Genomic DNA, 18,679 nt, shown 5'->3' on the forward strand with positions numbered 1-18,679 from the left:
CCTAACAGATGATCTCCGCAGGCAGCTGGATCGAGGCGGGTCGGGGCTGCTGATTCTTCTAGACCTGTCAGCAGCCTTCGACATGGTGGTTCACGAACTCCTAGATCACCGCCTTGCCGATGTGGGGATCCAGGGCACAGTCCTCCAATGGCTGCGCTCGTTTCTCTCTGGTCGGGGACAGAGGGTGGCGCTTGGGGGGGAATTGTCATCGTGCCACTCCTTGGTGTGTGGAGTGCCTCAGGGTGCGATTCTCTCCCCGATGCTTTTTAACATCTTTATGCGCCCCCTCGCCCAGCTTGTCCGGAGTTTTGGGCTGGGTTGCCATCAGTATGCCAATGACACCCAACTCTATCTGTTGATGGATGGCCATCCTGACTCGGCCCCAGACACACTGACCAGATGTCTGGAAGCTGTGGCTGGATGGTTACGTGGGAGCCGGTTGAAGTTAAATCCTTCAAAGACAGAGGTCCTCTGGCTGGGACGGGACGATATGGGATTGAGGGGGCAACTCCCATCTCTTGCGGGGGTGCAATTAGTGCCAGCACCGTCCGTTAAGAGTTTGGGTGTAATCTTCGATACCTCCCTCTCTATGGAGGCGCAGATTACAGCTATAACAAAGGCGGCATTTTTTCATCTCCGCCAAGCTAAGCAGTTGGCCCCTTATCTCTCTCGCCCTGACCTAGCCACTGTGATCCATGCAACGGTCACCTCCAGACTGGATTATTGTAACTCGCTCTACGTGGGGCTGCCCTTGAGACTGACCCAGAAACTCCAGCGGGTGCAGAATGCCGCGGCGAGACTCCTTATGGGGTCTTCGCTGCGAGACCACATTCATCCGGTATTATACCAGCTGCACTGGCTCCCGGTGGAGTACAGGATCAGGTTTAAGGTGCTGGTTTTAACCTTTAAAGCCCTATACGGCCTAGGACCCTCGTACCTACGGGACCGCCTCTCCTGGTATGCCCCACAGAGAAACCTACGGTCTGCAAATAAAAACATCCTGAAGGTCCCAGGCCTCAGAGAGGTTAGGCTGGCCTCAACTAGAGCCAGGGCCTTCTCGGCTGCGGCTCCAATCTGGTGGAATGCTCTGTCACAAGAGACTAGGGCCCTGTGGGACCTGACATCTTTCCGCAGGGCCTGCAAGACAGAGTTGTTCCACCAGGCCTTTGGTCAGGGCGCAGCCTGACCCCCTCCTCTGGCAACCTGCACAGAATTTTGCTTAATGGTTGCCATCAACTTGATTTTAATTAATTTTTATAATGAAATATTTTTAGAATGTTGGATTATTTGATTGTTGTTAGCCGCCCTGAGCCCGGCTTCGGCTGGGGAGGGCGGGATATAAATAAAATTTATTATTATTTTTATTATTAAATCAGCTCCTTCTGGTGATAGGCAGAAATGGAGTGGCGGAGGAAGCCGTTCAGGCACCCATAGGGGTGGGGCGCACTGTGGGGCCTCTGGAGTCTGCCTGCCTCCTCCCACTCAGCCACCCTACAGCTGGGGGGGAGGCAGTGGGCAGACCGTTTGGGCAGTGCAAAACCTGAGCACGCCCAAGCCACCACGTCTCTCCCAGGAGAGATGCATGGCTCAGGTGTGCTGCAGGCCTCGTGGTGAGTGCTGCCTGGCATGTTGTCACCCCCCCCAGTGGTGACACCCAGGGCGGCCTGCACCCACTGCACCCCCCTTCCTCTGCCCCTGCAGAAATGCCAAGGCAGTTGGAACAGGTGCCTATCTGCAGATATGTGCAAGGCTGCTCCCTCCATTTGAAGCCTGCTGAGTACTTCCACAGAGACATCACCGTGCCTAGACAGCATCCCAAAAAGCAGAGACATCCCCTTGCCAACGAAGGTCCGTATAGTTAAAGCCATGGTTTTCCCAGTAGTGATGTACGGAAGTGAAAGCTGGACCATAAAGAAGGCTGATCGCCAAAGAATTGATGCTTTTGAATTCTGGTGCTGGAGGAGACTCTTGAGAGTCCCATGGACTGCAAGAAGATCAAACCTATCCATTCTGAAGGAAATCAGCCCTGAGTGCTCACTGGAAGGACAGATCCTGAAGCTGAGGCTCCAATACTTTGGCCACCTCATGAGAAGAGAAGACTCCCTGGAAAAGACCCTGATGTTGGGAAAGATGGAGGGCACAAGGAGGAGGGGACGACAGAGGACGAGATGGTTGGACAGTGTTCTCGAAGCTACAAACATGAGTCTGACCAAACTGCGGGAGGCAGTGGAAGACAGGAGTGCCTGGCGTGCTCTGGTCCATGGGGTCACGAAGAGTCGGACATGACTAAACAAACAAACAAACAAGAGTACTTCCACATGTCTGTTTGTTGCAACACCGCATAGCAGCAACTCTCTGTGGTCAAAATGCTGAACCATGCTTTTGTTTTCTTTGGCCATGGTTAAGGCCTGGGCAACAATCAGGATGTGAAATTGTGGTTAAGTCAGTTTCCCCCCTTTCCTAGTCTCTCTGCTTGCAAAATGATAAAACAGGTCATGTTGCTATATCCTGATATATATTTTTCAGGGGCAGGACTTTGATCAGGAAGCTAAACCAATGTACTATAGTACCTTTGGGACCTTAATCAGGGTTAAGGCAACCAACCATGGTTAGTGCTAATGATGGTTGAAAGCATTATGTCTGCACCAGGCCAACGTGTGAAAAAACTATCATTATTCAGTGTTGCTCTTCATTAAAATAGTTTTTTTGCAGGTTATAGCACAAAATGTAGTCAGTAGATGGCAGTCCAGAATTTCAGCAGAGTACTGTCTGAGGTATCTAAATTGTTGAAAATTGAGCTTCCTAAGGGAAGCATGACATTTTTATTTTATTTTACAAATTTAAAACCCACCTTTTACAAAGTCATGCTAAAAACAGACTTCACTGCTTGCTTATTTCTGTGTTTTGGATTGCATAGTTAGTCTCTTTTTTCTGTTTACCTACCATAAGTAAGATTGTGGGAAAAGTTAGTTTAGTCAATAGAGAAAATTCTGCAGTATTTTAAACATGTTGCAATAAATGATTCAGCTCACTAAGACTTTTTCCAGCCTTGTTTTCCAGTCACTCAATTCCAGGATCTTTTGTTTGTTTAATCACTGCCATATGCATGTCCCATGTGTAGCCTTGGAGAAGAACAAAATGAGAAGGGATTTTTTTTTCTTTTGGAAATAACGCAGGACAATTGATTGCAATGGCATTGGTTTTGCTGTTTGTTTGCTTAATGCTTCACAATGCAGAGCGCAAGGCTGTGGTTACTCAGTGCTCAGGAAAGATACTTTGTGCATGCTCAGAGCTACTAAATAGTTCCAAGACATGAGATCTGGTGAGAACTGAACTAAATCAACTGCTTCTCTGTTTGTACTCAACGCTACAACGCTCTTGAAGTTTTAGGTCATAGTTCACTGTCCTCATTTCAAATTTGGGAAAGCAAAACCATTGTAGAATTATTTTCCAAATGCTAAACCAGTGACTTCAAGATGCCATGAATTTGACTTGGATAAATTTACAGTGGTACCTCGCAAGACGAAATTAATTCGTTCTGCGAGTTTTTTCGTCTTGCGAATTTTTCGTCTTGCAAAGCACGGATTCCCATAGTAATGCATTGAAAATCAATGCATTCAACAAACTTGCAAGACGTTTTCATCTTGCGAAGCAAGCCCATAGGGAAATTCGTCTTGCGAAGCAACTCAAAAAACGAAAAACTCTTTCGTCTTGCGAGTTTTTCGTCTTACGAGGCATTCGTCTTGCGAGGTACCACTGTATTCGAACACATACCTTGTAGAGATGCTGCATGGTGAAATTATCATGGATTCCAGATACAGTTTTTTCCACATTGGATGTGCTACAAGAGCTTGTGCCTATTTAAGGGTGGTCAATTCAACATGACCATTGGCATGGGGCTCCTGCAGGAAATGGCAATCCCATATCAAGTTCTTTGTCTCCATCCTTGGCATTTAGGAAGATGTACATTTCTTGTTTCCTAGCCAGTGGCAGAGAGTTGTATAGTGAAAAGAAAGGGAGTTCCGGTGCTTTTTCTGGGGGGGGGACACAGGGGTACGCATACCCCTAAACATTTTGTGAATCTAAGTCTGGCCTCATTGAGGGGCAGTATTTCAATATGAGTAGGGAAATGAGAGTAACCCTAAACATTTTTTTTAGATAAAAGGCACTGGGGAGATTCATGGAGCAAAGGCATCATAATGTGTGTCTGCTTAAAAAAATGAGGAGAGTGAGAATCCAATGAGGAAGGTCTGCACTCAGTTGGGTGCCATATCTAAAGAAGATGGAAAATGTTAATGTAAAATCCAAATATGGCCACTGATTTTCAGCTGTGTCCCTTTCTTGCAGATGTCGGAACAGTACTGAAAGTTCTGAGTATAACCAAGGAGAAGCGAGACATGGAGGAAGTGGTCCTGGAAGAGCTGCAGATATTCAAGGTAAGATTACAAGCCTCATTGATTGGAACACAATTCACAGAATCACAGAATTGCAGGGCTGGAAGAGACCACAAAGGTCATCTAGTTCAACCCCCTGCAATGCAGGAATCTTTTGCCTAAGGTGGGGTTTGAACTCACAACCCTGAGATTAAGAATCTCATGCTCTGCCAACTGAGCTCTTTCAGAAGGGCAACTGAAGGAAAATAAAGCTCAATGGATTTCATTCTTCAAAAAGAATCATTTTGGGACGGCATAAAATCTTCATTTTGTGTTCCTCAAGAATAAGTCACATCAGTCACCTGGAGAAAATTCTAGGATCTGCTGAAGTTTAATTAAGAATTCTGTATGCTTTTTTAAACTAAGGAATTATGGTAAAAATAAATTTAAATGCTTATAACAGAATTGCCACAGAAAGTGAAGCGAAATATGACATGAATTTGGAGGTTCCTGCTTGGGCAAAACATCTGCATTGATTTCAATATCAGATTAGCCAAATTTCTTGGGGTTTTTTTTTGCATTCTGGGGTAGGCTAGGCGAGGAAGGAAAAAGCACACACCCCAAATAGCAGTTTTTGCTCCTGGCCCATAACTATGATGGAATTAGATGTTCTTCATTTGCCATGATTCTTAGAGAGTCAGCTTTAGGTCCAACCTTTGGCTTTCCTGCAATGGTCTGGTGGCTTTGAAATCATCCTTGATGCCCTTGCCTTACACGTCTGTGGAAAACAATATTTTGTCCAGGTAAATCTCTCCCTGTGCACTTGGTATAGAGGTGGAATACTTCTTGTTTTAAATGTCATCTTTTTGCTGCCATGGAGGCCAAGAGAGCTCAACAGACTGCCAAGTAATCAGGAATTTCCGAGCATGTACCAATTTGCTGCATACTTGCGAGATCACGTCAAAGGGAAAGGCGCCATATCAGATTTAATACCAAACAGGGCTATTAGCTCAGCAGATGTTCCTCCATGTTATAAATGCACTTCTTATTTTTTTCATGCGAGGAAAAAAATTAGAAAGAGAGAAGGGACTGTAGTTTATTTACATGTTTAAGAAGCCACACCAGAATGATGTCATTGGATGTTGGGGTTTCCAAGAGCCAGCCCTTGTGACGACTTTGCAGGTGGTGGATGCTTTCTTGCCTTCAGCCTCATCTGCAGTCATCTATATGGTTTGCCCTGAGGGAATAGTTACTCCCTTCCCTGGCCCCATTCAACACAAGGCAGCACGCACAAGCCCTGAAGAGTGGCTGCATCAGGTGGTGGTTGCAGATCTAGCATAAGGGGCAGAGTATTCTGGTGTTTGACATCTCATGCCACCCAGTTGCTTTCCATGGAAGTCCCTCATGGGCTTAGTTGGCAACCCTTCCATTGAGATTCTTGGTCAGGAGAACCTCAAGTTATGGCTGGGTTGTGAAGCTCCTTGACTGACCAGGAACATTTCACAGTCCCTTGCCCTAAGCAAGTGATGGATGTAAGACTCATACCAAAGAGTGTCTACTCAGCCCATTCTGCCCACTTCCATTTCACAGTACATAGGAAAAATAGCTCTTTATAATAAGTTAGAATGTAGCACATGAAATTTATCTTGTTGCTGGCTCACATTTATTTCCATGTATTTGTTTATTTAATTTATATACTGCTTAACATTTTGAGAGGAAAAATCTAAGCAGTTTACAAGTACCATAAAATATGACAAATGAAAACCATAAAAATGGCAAATACATTAGGGGCCCACATGCGTACTGACTGTGTGGAGGCTCAAATCAGCCCATGACCTCTGTGACTGACAGAGGAGCCAAGTGAATCTGGCCGTTCCGAAACACCCTGTATGGATGCCCATTCTCTTTATGTGTGGACAACCTGTGAGATGGGTGCCACAGAGGCACAGGCATTTGACATTTTTGGCACTCCCAGACAGGAGAAGAAGAGGCTGTGGAAAGTGTGTCATTCTTTCCTGTCTTTCCAGCACTATATTCCTGTCTGATTTCTCTCAGCGGATCAGAAGGAACCTGAGGGCTGTGTACAGTATGAATCGTGTAGTGTTCAAGGGAGCCCTGCTCAGATACTTCTCTTTGAGCACATTTTCCAGGAAGGTTGGCCTTCACAGCTGTAGTTGATGGCTATGTTAGAGCTCGGAAGGTGTGATGCTTGGAGTGTTGGACTTAAAACACGGAAACACAGCTCCAAATCCCCGCTGAGTCCCAGAGTCTAGTGGGTGACTAACACACCTGGAAAATGGGCACACTTCCAGAAATACACCCTGTTTTCTTCTCAGGGAAGACAAATGAGTTTCCATTCCTGTCACAGGTGAATTCATCCCAGGCTGAAAGTCTCAGAATATTTTGGTTTCTAGGGAAGTACTATTTCAAACACTTAAGTAAAATTGCAAAGGGTTTTGGCTACTGGCCTCCTGCTGGTGGAGCGACAAATGTTTGATAGCCTTCAATCTAAGCAGAAGAAGGATTTTCATTGGGGTTTTTTTCCACTTCCTTTTCAGCATCCCTCACCCATCTTGACTATGGAGATGTCCCCAAAGCAGGTAATTTATAATTAGCAATTTTAGCACCTACAGATTGCTTGTACATTATTGGAGATAACTATACCTGTTTTTCAAAGAGGGCATCTAAACATTTTCTGTCCTGATATTTCCATTTCTTTCTTTTTCTTGAAGCATACAAAAAAAGTCACACCCTAGTCTGTCTTCTCTAACCCTCACGTTCAATATCAGAATACTTATTTTGTTCTGAAATACATTCCTGTATCTATGAAAAAGAAAAAAAAAGTATAAAAGGGGGGAAAGTGGGGTGAGGTAATGTTTGTTCTGTTCTTTTATTTCCCAAACACATGAGTTGCACTGAAGTACCACTGAAATTAGTCAGTGATTTTACAATCCTGTGCAACTCTACTTGGAAGTAAGTCTCATTGTGTTCATTGAGGCTTTCTCCTTAATAAGTGAGCGGTCAGGATTACAGCCTCAATGGAACTACAATGAACGTCCTCTGATTTAGGTAACTTACTCCAGTCCGTATTGATAGAGCTCATGAAAAAAACAAACCCATTTCTATAGGTTTCTCATCTCAGGCAAAGATGTATTTTGATTAGATTGCACCAAACCTGTGTTCCAATTTCCCAGGTGTTTTGCTCTTCCCCATTAAATAACTTTCAAATTTTCTGCCTCATTTGCAGGGCACATTCAGAATTTGGGTGGGTGTAGAGTTGATCTTATTCTATTGCCGCAAAGTAGATAAGGCTGATGCCCACATTTCCTGATCTGAAAAAGCCCCATGCAAAAAGTTGCCCCATGCCATCTTCTCCTGGGCTTAAATTGAAGGGAGATAAGCTGAGGAGGAGACTAGCCACCAATGGTTAGAGACTGGTGTGAGCTCACGGGTTTTGCTTTGAAGAGAGGTCCTTGTTCCTTCCCTTTGTTGTTGTTGTTTAGTCGTTTAGTCGTGTCCGACTCTTCGTGACCCCATGGACCAGAGCACGCCAGGCACTCCTGTCTTCCAGTGCCTCCCGCAGTTTGGTCAAACTCATGCTGGCACCTTTGAGAACACTATCCAACCATCTCGTCCTCTGTCGTCCCCTTCTCCTTGTGCCCTCCATCTTTCCCAACATCAGGGTCTTTTCCAGGGAGTCTTCTCTTCTCATGAGGTGGCCAAAGTCTTGGAGCCTAGGGCTGATTTCCTTCAGAATGGATAGGTTTGATCTTCTTGCTGTCCATGGGATTCTCAAGAGGGCTCAAGAGCACTCAGGGCTGATTTCCTTCCCTTAATGTTCCCTAAACGCCCTCAGCCCAGTATACCTGAAGAAGCATCTCCACCTCCATCGTTCAGCCCGGACGCTGAGGTCCAGCTCCAAGGGCCTTCTGGTGGTTCCCTCCCTGCGAGAAGCGAGGTTACAGGGAACCAGGCAGAAGGTCTTCTCGATGGTGGCGCCCACCCTGTGGAATGCCCTTCTGTTAGATGTCAAGGAAATAAACAACTATCTGACTTTTAGAAGACATCTGAAGTTTAGTGAAGTTTGATGTTTTATTCTGTTTTTAATCTGTTGGGAGCCACCCAGAGTAGCTGAGGAAACCCAGACGGATGGGTGGGGTATAAAAAATAAATTATTATTGTTATTATTATGGGGGGAAAAAGACTTTCCACACATGTAGCTTTCATGCAGTGATTCCTTTCAAAGTAAAAGGCCTTCCCTTTTTTAAAAAAATGACAACAAACAGCTGTCAGGCAGGTGGTAGGCATCTCTGAGCGTAGCGAAGGACGTCATGGGTTTTCACAAAGCTTGCAGACCCAGGAAGGCGGCAGAGTGAAGACCACCAGAGAAATAATTTGGAGCATGAATGAAACAGCGCTCACAAATGCCCCTTAGCTATCTCAAAAGTTAAGTAACCGCAACAAAACCCCACATTCTACCCATGATTTTTTTTGCTCCAGTCTGATAATTTTCAGATGCAATTTCACTTATTAATTGAAAGGGTTTTGTTTTGTTTTTAAGGAAGCGGTTTTTTTGACACAGCTCTGGTTTTAAGCTAGTCAGCTTCATAGCTCACATCTCTCTGTGAATGGAATTATGGAATTCTTTTATATATATATATAGATTTTTATTAAATTTTTCCATTACAAATAAGTCCATACAACCATGTTTTCAAATTTCCAGTTTTTGAACTTCCACCAGCACCTCCATCAATCATCCATTTTTCCTGTCTTCACGCATTTTCTATTTATAATATTGCCAGTTAATATTATTTTTCCATCTCTGTTTCTTTTTTACAATATACCTTGTACTATCACAAAACCTCCTTAAAACCCACTAGCGTTGTCTGTTCATCACATATAGTTTTCAGATAATCCGTAAACTTTCCCCAGTCCTCGATGAATTTGTGATCTTTCTGGTATCTAATTTTTCCAGTCATTTTATCCAGTTCTGCGTGGTCCATAAGTTTCATTCTCCACCCATTCAAAGTCGGTAGTTCCTCTTGTTTCCATTTTTGGGCCATTAATATTCTTGCCACTGTTACTGCATACTGAAAAAGTTTATAATCCCTTCTATTTATCTCTCTTCCTGTTATTCCTAACAAAAAGGCTTCTAGTTTTTTTACAAACGTATATTTAAGCATCTTTTTCAGCTCATTATATATCATTTCCCAAAAACCCTTTACCATCTTACATTCCCACCACATATGAAAAAAATGATCCTTCTTTTTCTTTACATTTCCAACACTTATTACATGTTTTGAACATTTTTGCTAACTTTACGGGTGTAATGTGCCATCTGTATACCATTTTCATGATATTCTCCTTTAACGCCGTACATGCAGTAAATTTCATATTTTCATTCCATACTTTTTCCCAATCAGGAATTATGGAATTCAATACTAGTATGTGTTTTAGAACTTTTATACCGTTTTCAATATGCTACCTGCCCTGGATCTTTGATGTGGACTTGAGAGCCAGTGTAAAAAGACTGGCAATGTTATGTTTACTTGGGTTGGTTTCAGCTCAGATTGTTCTTGCAACTTACTTGGAGAAGCGATGATTGCCGTCTATATCAGACTGGCTGAGGAAAGCCAACTAAATAGGCCCTGCTCTAAAAACTTGGAGTTTAACTGCGCAGAGAGATTACTTGGACAAACAGAGTTTGTTCACTGATTACCAGAACATAAATTGCATTTGCTGTATAAATTTGTAAGGATTGTATAAAAATAGAAATTTTTAAATGAAAAATTGCTAAGAAGGAAATCAAGGCCAAAAGAAAAAGAGGTTTCTTGAAGAACGCTTCTAATTCATTTGCCTCGCCTGATTTTCAGCAACAATTGTACATTGGTTCCAGAGATGGATTGGCTCAGCTCTCGCTACACAGATGTCACACATATGGCAAGGCTTGTGCAGACTGTTGCCTTGCCAGAGACCCCTATTGTGCTTGGGATGGAAATTCATGCTCCAGATACACACCAACATCTAAAAGGTGAGTGATATCGTACCTGCTTTGACCGAGCATCTAAGAGCAGCTTCTTATGTGATCCCCATGATTTAATGCAGAGCTACTCCTTCCCACACTGCTGGGTTAACCTGTGAAGCTCTGGACGCTATGGGATGAGTTCAAGGCTGGCATTGGCGATGGAGGACACCAGAGCTTCCCCATGGATCCTCTGGTACCATCTGCTCTGTAGTTCATGTACAGGTAACCTGGGCAGGGTTAACTAAGCTTCACTCAGAGTAGACCAATTGCAATTAATAGACCTCACTTAGTCACGTTCATTGATTTGAACAGCTGCACTCTGAGTAAAACTTAGTTAAATACCCCCCCAACACACACACACACACAGATGTTTCCATGATGTCAGCAGGAGGAATCTTTGAATAGTGTTACGTGTTACCTAACCTCTGAACAGTGGAAACATTTCAGGGACAGCAGTACATATATTGGGCTTGACTTCCTTGGAATTAAGGTCCCAGGGTTGTTGGCATCTGTCTGTCTCAAGAGACAGTGGAGTGTGCCTCCAGGTGTGAAGTCAAGCATCTGGAGAATCACAGCGCCCGATGGGGCTGCAGAGACTAGAAATGTTTAACTGCTGCCTCCTGCATTGTTTTTTGCTGTGTTAGCAGCACCAAAGTGACTTCCCTGGGGTGCAAGCCTGGGCTGTGTGTCTGGGGGTCCTGGGCTGCTCAGTGCACAGCCATTAAAAGGTATTGTGTTCAACCTGGCATCGGGCAATACATCTGGGACCTGAAACAAGCTTTTGCTGTGTGGGATGCTGCTCTTTGGGATTCCAGGAGCTCCATTCCATTCCATTTTCTCTTTCCTCTGCCCCAGATTTCTGGGTATTCCTCACCCCACCCCACAAAAGTGGGTCAGGATTCAGGAGCACACCCAGTTCTCATTGGAATGTTTTCCAGGTTTCCTTCTTCCATAGGCTTCCCCCCATCCAGCCACTTTTGCATTTCTGCCAAGCTTGGAGTACCCCAAGGCCTGTTGCTACCTGCCTGATTCTTATGGGTGCATGGTGCTTATTTGGCTATGGAAGAAGCAGCACTCGCAGCCTGAACACCAGAAAGAAAAGGAAAGTTGACTGTGACTATAATATCAGTTATGCCTTATTCATATATGTAATCCGATGTTACTTTCTGCAAGTGAACAACTTCCCTTAAGCTCCATCCCACATCCGAAGAACAGCAGGCATAATTTCACAAAATCATGACAACCTTTATTTTTCCAGTTACAGTTTTTTTGTTTTTATTTTTCCAGGCGTGCAAGGAGGCAAGACGTCAAATATGGAGACCCAGCTACCCAGTGTGGGGATACGGAAGATAGTAAGTATCTGCATCTTTGTCTCCAAAAAGATAGGTGAAGGGCCTAATGATGTGCTCAGCTCTTGCAAGGCCTGGTTACTGAGCAGATGATGTTCAGACACCAGAAGTGTAGCCAGGCTGTGGTGACTCTGTGTAGACCAAAAGGCATTTACTTCTTAAATTCAAGGGCTGAATTGGAGTATTGGAAACAACATCTGGCTTACATTCCTTGATAGATGGCATGCACAAGCAGATCTGTAAGCAGTGCCCTCAGTGCTAATAGACCGAGCAAGCCTCTTGAGAGTTAGCCTAGGACTATAGTGAGCTTGCTGTTGGCAAAACCAGGGTCCATCGATGTGCTGCATCATGTGAAGTGATGCAACCTGGAGTCGAAACAGAAATACAGAAAATGCAGAGAATACCCTTGCAGGCAGAGAACTCATTACAAGTAACTTGCACTATGCATGCTTTTAATTTGTGCACACAAAAAGCAGAAAGAGGGCAGGTGTCTGGGGAAGAAAGACCTTTGCAATCCCACCTGCCATTGAAGCCAATTTGTTCTGACTAGAGACGATTTTGGCTCTATGCCGTGTAGGTTGAGAGTCGCCTGTATTCCGTTCTTATGCCTTCACCAGGAGTCGAAATAGTTAACAGGGAAGTCTGTGGAAGTCTGGGAAGCAATTTGGGGCAAATATGCCCCCCCCAAAGAATAGCAGGTTTGGTTGGCTGGTTCTTGCTGTATACCTGAACTAACAATGAGCTAATTGGACTCTCTGCAACCCTTCAAGAAACACAAAGAAAGGAATAGTTCTGGAGATGACGACCATGGAAGAGTTAATTGGTGTCTATGTAAGTACTATAACTGAACGTGAGAGGAACGCTACAGCTTTCCAAGAGCAACGCAGGAGGTCGGCTTAGGCAAGTGAGCCAAATAAGCAGAATTCCCCCAAGGAAAACTGAGGAAGCACACTTTTTTTCCCATTCCCTTGGCTTATTTCCACAGAGCAACTTTTTGTCAAAGATCTAGCATCTTAGTTCCAGCTATCAAGCTATCCAGGCCTTCTTCTAATTCTTCCTTGCTAATTAAACAATCCTCTTCTTAACAACGGCCTACTGTCTCCCACCACTATGGACACTGATGGGCTTGCCAAGCGGTCTGGCTTGCTCCCCTGGCAACTGGTACTGCTGTCTTGTGGTTAAGATGAAATTTCTGTGACAACGTAACATAACATCTTAAACGTTCAACAGGGTATTTTGTTTTCCTTTCTTAAACAAAACAATAGGGTCCCCTGCCCCGAACACACATTTGGTTTATTATTTGATCCAGGAAGAGCAACTGTTTTCAATTGCTCCTCAGTTATTTCAAGTTAGAGCTCTGCTGTAAACTAAAATTAAGGGCCATCAAATGGACCCGAGTACAGACAGGGTGAATGAGGGCTGCAGCTTTCTGTGCTGCTACTTTGAGAGTGTAAGCAGTGACCCAAGGAAACACAAGGTCAATAAGTTCTCTTTCTGGAATGAGCCGATTGACTTTGTCCTGTAGAGTGATAGGAGTTGACACAAAATAAAGCACCGTGCAGTTATGGACTGTGGGAATGGAATTCCTCATATAAGAGCCCCATTTAACGTCTTCTGATCTGCATGGTACAGGTTTTGTTCATGGCTGTATGTGGGCCTGTTCTTTTCACCTTGGCCTTTGCCCAGAGACTTGGCTTAGATGGAAGCCCAGGTGCAAGTATGGGTCTCTAATCTGCCTCAGTGGGAGACATCTAGGAAGCAGGTTTTTACTCCCTCCTCATCTTCCCAAATGGGGAGAAGTTCCAGGCAAAAAGTATTTAAGCAAGCTTGGTTTCATTTGGAAGGATGTCACAGGGAGCTGATTGCATTTTGCAATATTTGTGTTTATTTACAAATGTATGCAAACAGAGCATAGATGGAGGGCTAGAAAGACATTTCATTTCCCCCCACCCTCGCTTAGTTTGCCTGCTCCCTGTGGTTGGAGGGATGGAATCAGGATGAAGAAGGCAACTGTTCCCTAGCCTTAAGGTAAAGGTAAAGGGACCCCTGACCGTTAGGTCCAGCCATTAGGCCCCAGACTCTGGGGTTGCAGCGCTCATCTCTCTTTATTGGCCGAGGGAGCTGGTGTTTGTCCGCAGACAGCTTCTGGGTCATGTGGCCAGCATGACTAAGCCGCTTTTGGCAAACCAGAGCAGCGCACAGAAATGCCGTTTACCTTCCCGCTGGAGCGGTACCTATTTATCTACTTGCACTTTGATGTGCTTTCGAACTGCTAGGTGGGCAGGAGCAGGGACCGAGCAACAGGAGCTCACCCCATCGCGGGGATTCGAACCGCCGACCTTCTGATTGGCAAGTCCTAGGCTCTGTGGTTTAACCCACAGCGCCACCCGCGTTCCCTAGCCTTACTCAGCCTGAAATATCCCTAACAGAGAAATGCTTCTGGCAACTTTGCTCCCGACTGTTAATGGAAGTCTGCAGCAGAACATCTGTCTCTGTTAACATCCTCCTGTACAAACTCAAAATCTTACAACACCATGTGACTATGGGGAGTTCTTGAAGGAAGAACAGGGTGGAAGGTGAAGACAAGGCATGTCAAGCCTTGTGCCCAGGGTGGGTATCCTCCACCACAATGGTAGCAGGGAGATATCCCAAAAATTTAGCGTATCCATTGCTATATCCTGTGATTCAGGTCAGGTGGCATTCAAGGCTGGTACCAATCACTCTCCAGTGTCCTGACTCTGTGCATTCACACCCGGAGCAGAAAAAAACCACAGATTCTGGCCCTGAGTCCCTCTTCCGTCTAAGGCTTGTTGTTGAATCATACATCACTTCAGAGAGTTGTGCCAGACACCGCTGGTCTGTGTTTATAGATTTACAGTGGTACCGTGGGTTAAGAACTTAATTCGTTCTGGAAGTCTGTTCTTAACCTGAAACTGTTCTTAACCTGAGGTACCACTTTAGCTAATGGGGCCTCCCGCTGCTGCTGTGCCACCACCATGTGATTTCTGTTCTCATCCTGATGCAAAGTTCTTAACTATTTCTGGGTTAGCAGAGTCTGTAACTTGAAGCGTCTGTAACCTAAAGCATCTGTAACCCGAGGTACCACTGTATAGTCTGTTCCTCTTCCAGGTAACCTTGAATGGCTTAAGCTGAAAAAACGTTTGCATTGATTTATTAGTTATCTTTGCTAGTTATGTTTGTTAAGAAGTGCATTTATTATTTGAGAGCTGCTTCAGAAAGTCTAAGATTTCTCCCAGGGAAGGAACTTAGTTCTGGGATGGGTACCCCAAATGCTTACTTTTCAGTGGTGGGGCAAATTTAGGGTTCGGGTTCCAGATGATGTCCCCGGCAACTTTGCCTCTAAGGAAGTCCGTAGCAGTCCTTCTGTTAACCCTCTTCCTGGAGCTAGCTGCCAGCCAGCAATGCCATTGTATCCTCCTCACTGTTCCCAGTCTCATTAAATAGAGGAGAAGAATTCCTCTAAGAAAGGCTATAGGTCAGATTCTGATTCCATCAGTGGTTTAACTGAAAGGAAGTGACCAATTCAGCCTTAAATAGCACTGTTATACACTGTTATGCACCAAGTTGAACCATCGTGTGTTGTGCTAAACCTGAGGTGCTTCTTGTTTCCCTTCACAGTCCATGCACTGCTCCACCATCTGTTCTGCATCAGCTATGTTTTCCCTTCACTTTAAGAAATCAGGGCAGGGTTAATCTTCTGTACCATGTTTGCGTTCCAGGCATTAGTCATGAAACCACTGATGAAAAGGTGATTTTTGGCATCGAATTTAATTCGACGTTCCTAGAATGTATTCCAAAGTCCCAGCAAGCTTCCATCAGGTGGTTCATTCAACGCTCTGGAGAAGATCACGAGGAAGAGGTAAGATACCATCATTAAGAATGTATTTTCCCTCTGGAAAACTTCTAATTCCATGGTCAAAGGCAGGGGTTAATAGAACGAACAAATATAGCCTCCCTTGCCTCAGCTCACATACTTGGGAATGCTCCAATAATATCACAATGGAATATCAAGACTGAGAAGACAATCCCTGTGCAATTAGCAGCCTTCCTTTTAACATTACGCATGGAGTTTTGGATATTCACTGTAATGTTCGCACGCACTGAAATTCTTCCATCCAGGCTAAATGCTGGGCTCATCACAGGAACCACGTATAAGTCATGTTCAAACAAATCATGCAGAGATGACTGAAAACGGTCACAGAGATGCTGGCCACCTTTCTCCATTCATTGTTTATCTGTGCATACATCTCCTCTGGAAACTCCTTTTCCCCAGGGGTTGGGAGGGGGAGAAGCACAGACAATTAACCTCTCAAGAGATGAACATAGATAAACAACAGAAGCTGAAAGAAAGGCTTTTGATCCCCTGCGGCTTTCACTGCTGGTCTCTGGGGAGCCTCTGAAACTCTGAGCAGTTGGAACCTGGCTTACTTTTTACGCAATGAGCATAACATTTAGTGATGTTAAATTCTTGAGAATCTTTTGTAGAATATTCTCCAAAAGATTATTCTTGAGATTTTAACATCACTAAGCCCATCTCATAACATAAAGCATGTATTCAGTATTCCTACAATCATGTCCTTGCCTACTGTAAACCTATCAAACTATCAAAAATTCTCATGGTGCTTTTGGAAAACATGCAGAGGCAGACTTGGGGGGATCTTTGGGGCAAAGCATTCAGCAAAGGGTTTTGTTTTGTTTTCTTTTACAGTTGAGGGGAAACCACCAAGAGTATTTTACTGTGTTCCTCTGTAGTACATTGCAAAAAAAATAATAATGTGCAGATGATGTTCTTGGGTGATCTTAGAAGTTATGCTGGAACATGATGGAGCCTGTATTAGGACTTTTAGGCCCTGAATTATGCATTTGTGTACTCCTGGGGGGGTGTATGCATTTAATAATTTATAAACATAATTCCATAAAATAAACTCTATTGCCATGTATAGAATGGGATGGAAAGTACAGCAGAGATGGATGCCATCCCCCTTTTTAATTGTGTTGGCTAAGCACTCTAATAACCAGTAAGGTAAAGGTAAAGGGACCCCTGACCATTAGGTCCAGTCGTGGCCGACTCTGGGGTTGTGGCGCTCATCTCGCATTATTGGCTGAGGGAGCCGGTGTACAGCTTCTGGGTAATGTGGCCGGCATGACTAAGCCGCTTCTGGCGAACCAGAGCAGCGCACGGAAACGCCGTTTACCTTCCCACCAGAGCGGTACCTATTTATCTACTTGCACTTTGATGTGCTTTCGGACTGCTAGGTTGGCAGGAGCTGGGACTGAGCAACGGGAGCTCACCCCGTTGTGGGGATTTGAACCGCTGACCTTCTGATCGGCAAGTCCTAGGCTCTGTGGTTTAACCCACAGCGCCACCTGTGTCCCCTAATAACCAGTATTGCACAGCAAATGGGTAGAGAGGTAGGCATCATTTGCACATCTGGAGCTGTCTTAGACTGAGCTTGACTAATTCAATCAATCAAATCTTTATTACGATCATTACCAGCTAGACTAATTATACATCTGGCCCAGCATTCTCTGTCCTGGCTACCCACACCTCTCCAAATTCTCAAGCAGGAGTACTTCCTAATGCTGCTTTCTGAGATCCTTTTAAATGCTGATGCCTATGATCCAAACTGGGATTTAGCCCCTGCCACCTGTGTTCTGCTGTGGAGCTATGGCACACAACCATCAAGGAATTTAAAAGGAGTAAAGTTTGGTCTGGACTTAGGAAGCAAAGAGCCTAGCTGTCTTTAGAACTTAACCAGCACTGATTGGTAGTTTCTGCACTACAGTGTGTCACGGGGGACACAACAATGCCTGAAATCAGAATTTAAAAATAAAATAAAAGCATATTGCTGGTAAATTGTGATGCATTGGGCTGTCCAGCAGGAGGCTGTGGCATTTTCACAATGTTTGGCTGAGCACTCTTAATCCCTATAGTTGTAGAAATACATTAAAAAGGTAAAGGACCCCTGACAGTTAAGTCCAGTCGCGAACGACTCTGGGGTTGCGGCGCTCATCTCGCTTTATTGGCTGAGGGAGCTGGCATTTGTCCGCAGACAGTTTTTCCGTGTCATGTGGCCAGCATGACTAAGCCGCTTCTGGTGCAACGGAACACCGAAACCAGAGCAGTGCACAGAAACGCCATTTACCTTCCTGCCAGAGTGGTACCTATTTATCTACTTGCACTTTTTGGCATGCTTTCAAACTGCTAGGATGGCAGGAGCTGGGACCGAGCAACGGGAGCTCATCCCATCGCGGGGATTCGAACCGCCGACCTTCCGATCGGCAAGCCCAAGGCTCAGTGGTTTACACCACAGCGCCACCCGCATCCCCAGAAATACATTACCCCAATGTTAAAAGTACAGTAGTACCTTGGTTTACAACCATAATCCGTTATGGAGGTCCGTTTGTAAACCAAAACAGGTTGTAATCCAAGGTACGCTTTCGCCAATGGGGCCTCCAAAAAAAATTGTTTGTAATCCCTCCCAAAAAATAAAAAATGGGTTGTAATCCAAAAAAAGTTTGCAAACCGGGACACACACTTCCGGGTTTGACGTGTTTGTAATCCAAAATGTATGCAAACCAAGACGTATTCAAACCAAGGTACCACTGAACTGCAGTTTTAAGCGCTGGGAAAATGCTGAAGAGCACCTACAGTTAGGATTTTTCCACACTTCCACTTGTCTCAAGCCTAGTAAGCAGGGATCCAATCAGTTTTCCGCTTCTTCCATGCTTCCTAGGCACCAGTCTGAGGGGTTTTGCCTTTCTGCAAAACCAGAAAAAAGGTTCCCCCCTAGAAAACCTGCCCTTTAGAGCTCAGTCTGTGGAAAACCCAATTGCCATTTGTTCCGACTGAGGGGCAAACATAGATGTGAATAAGCCCTGAGATTCTTTAGGGAAGTCATGTGCTGTAA

The 18,679-nt window shown here is 44.6% G+C and overlaps 1 protein-coding gene across 1 annotated transcript in view; it reads left to right on the forward strand.

The window, feature by feature from the left end:
* SEMA3D (semaphorin 3D) overlaps positions 1 to 18,679 on the forward strand; it is a 174,957-nt gene that overhangs the window by 139,968 nt on the left and 16,310 nt on the right. The window contains exons 13-17 of the mRNA XM_083615609.1: positions 4,348 to 4,436; positions 6,932 to 6,973; positions 10,247 to 10,404; positions 11,686 to 11,750; positions 15,488 to 15,627. Of these exons, the coding sequence (XP_083471735.1) occupies positions 4,348 to 4,436; positions 6,932 to 6,973; positions 10,247 to 10,404; positions 11,686 to 11,750; positions 15,488 to 15,627 (494 nt within the window). The remainder of the gene's footprint in view (positions 1 to 4,347; positions 4,437 to 6,931; positions 6,974 to 10,246; positions 10,405 to 11,685; positions 11,751 to 15,487; positions 15,628 to 18,679) is intronic.

This window comes from Podarcis filfolensis, assembly GCF_964270895.1.
Source record: "Podarcis filfolensis genome assembly, chromosome: 5".
Lineage (NCBI taxonomy): Eukaryota > Metazoa > Chordata > Lepidosauria > Squamata > Lacertidae > Podarcis > Podarcis filfolensis.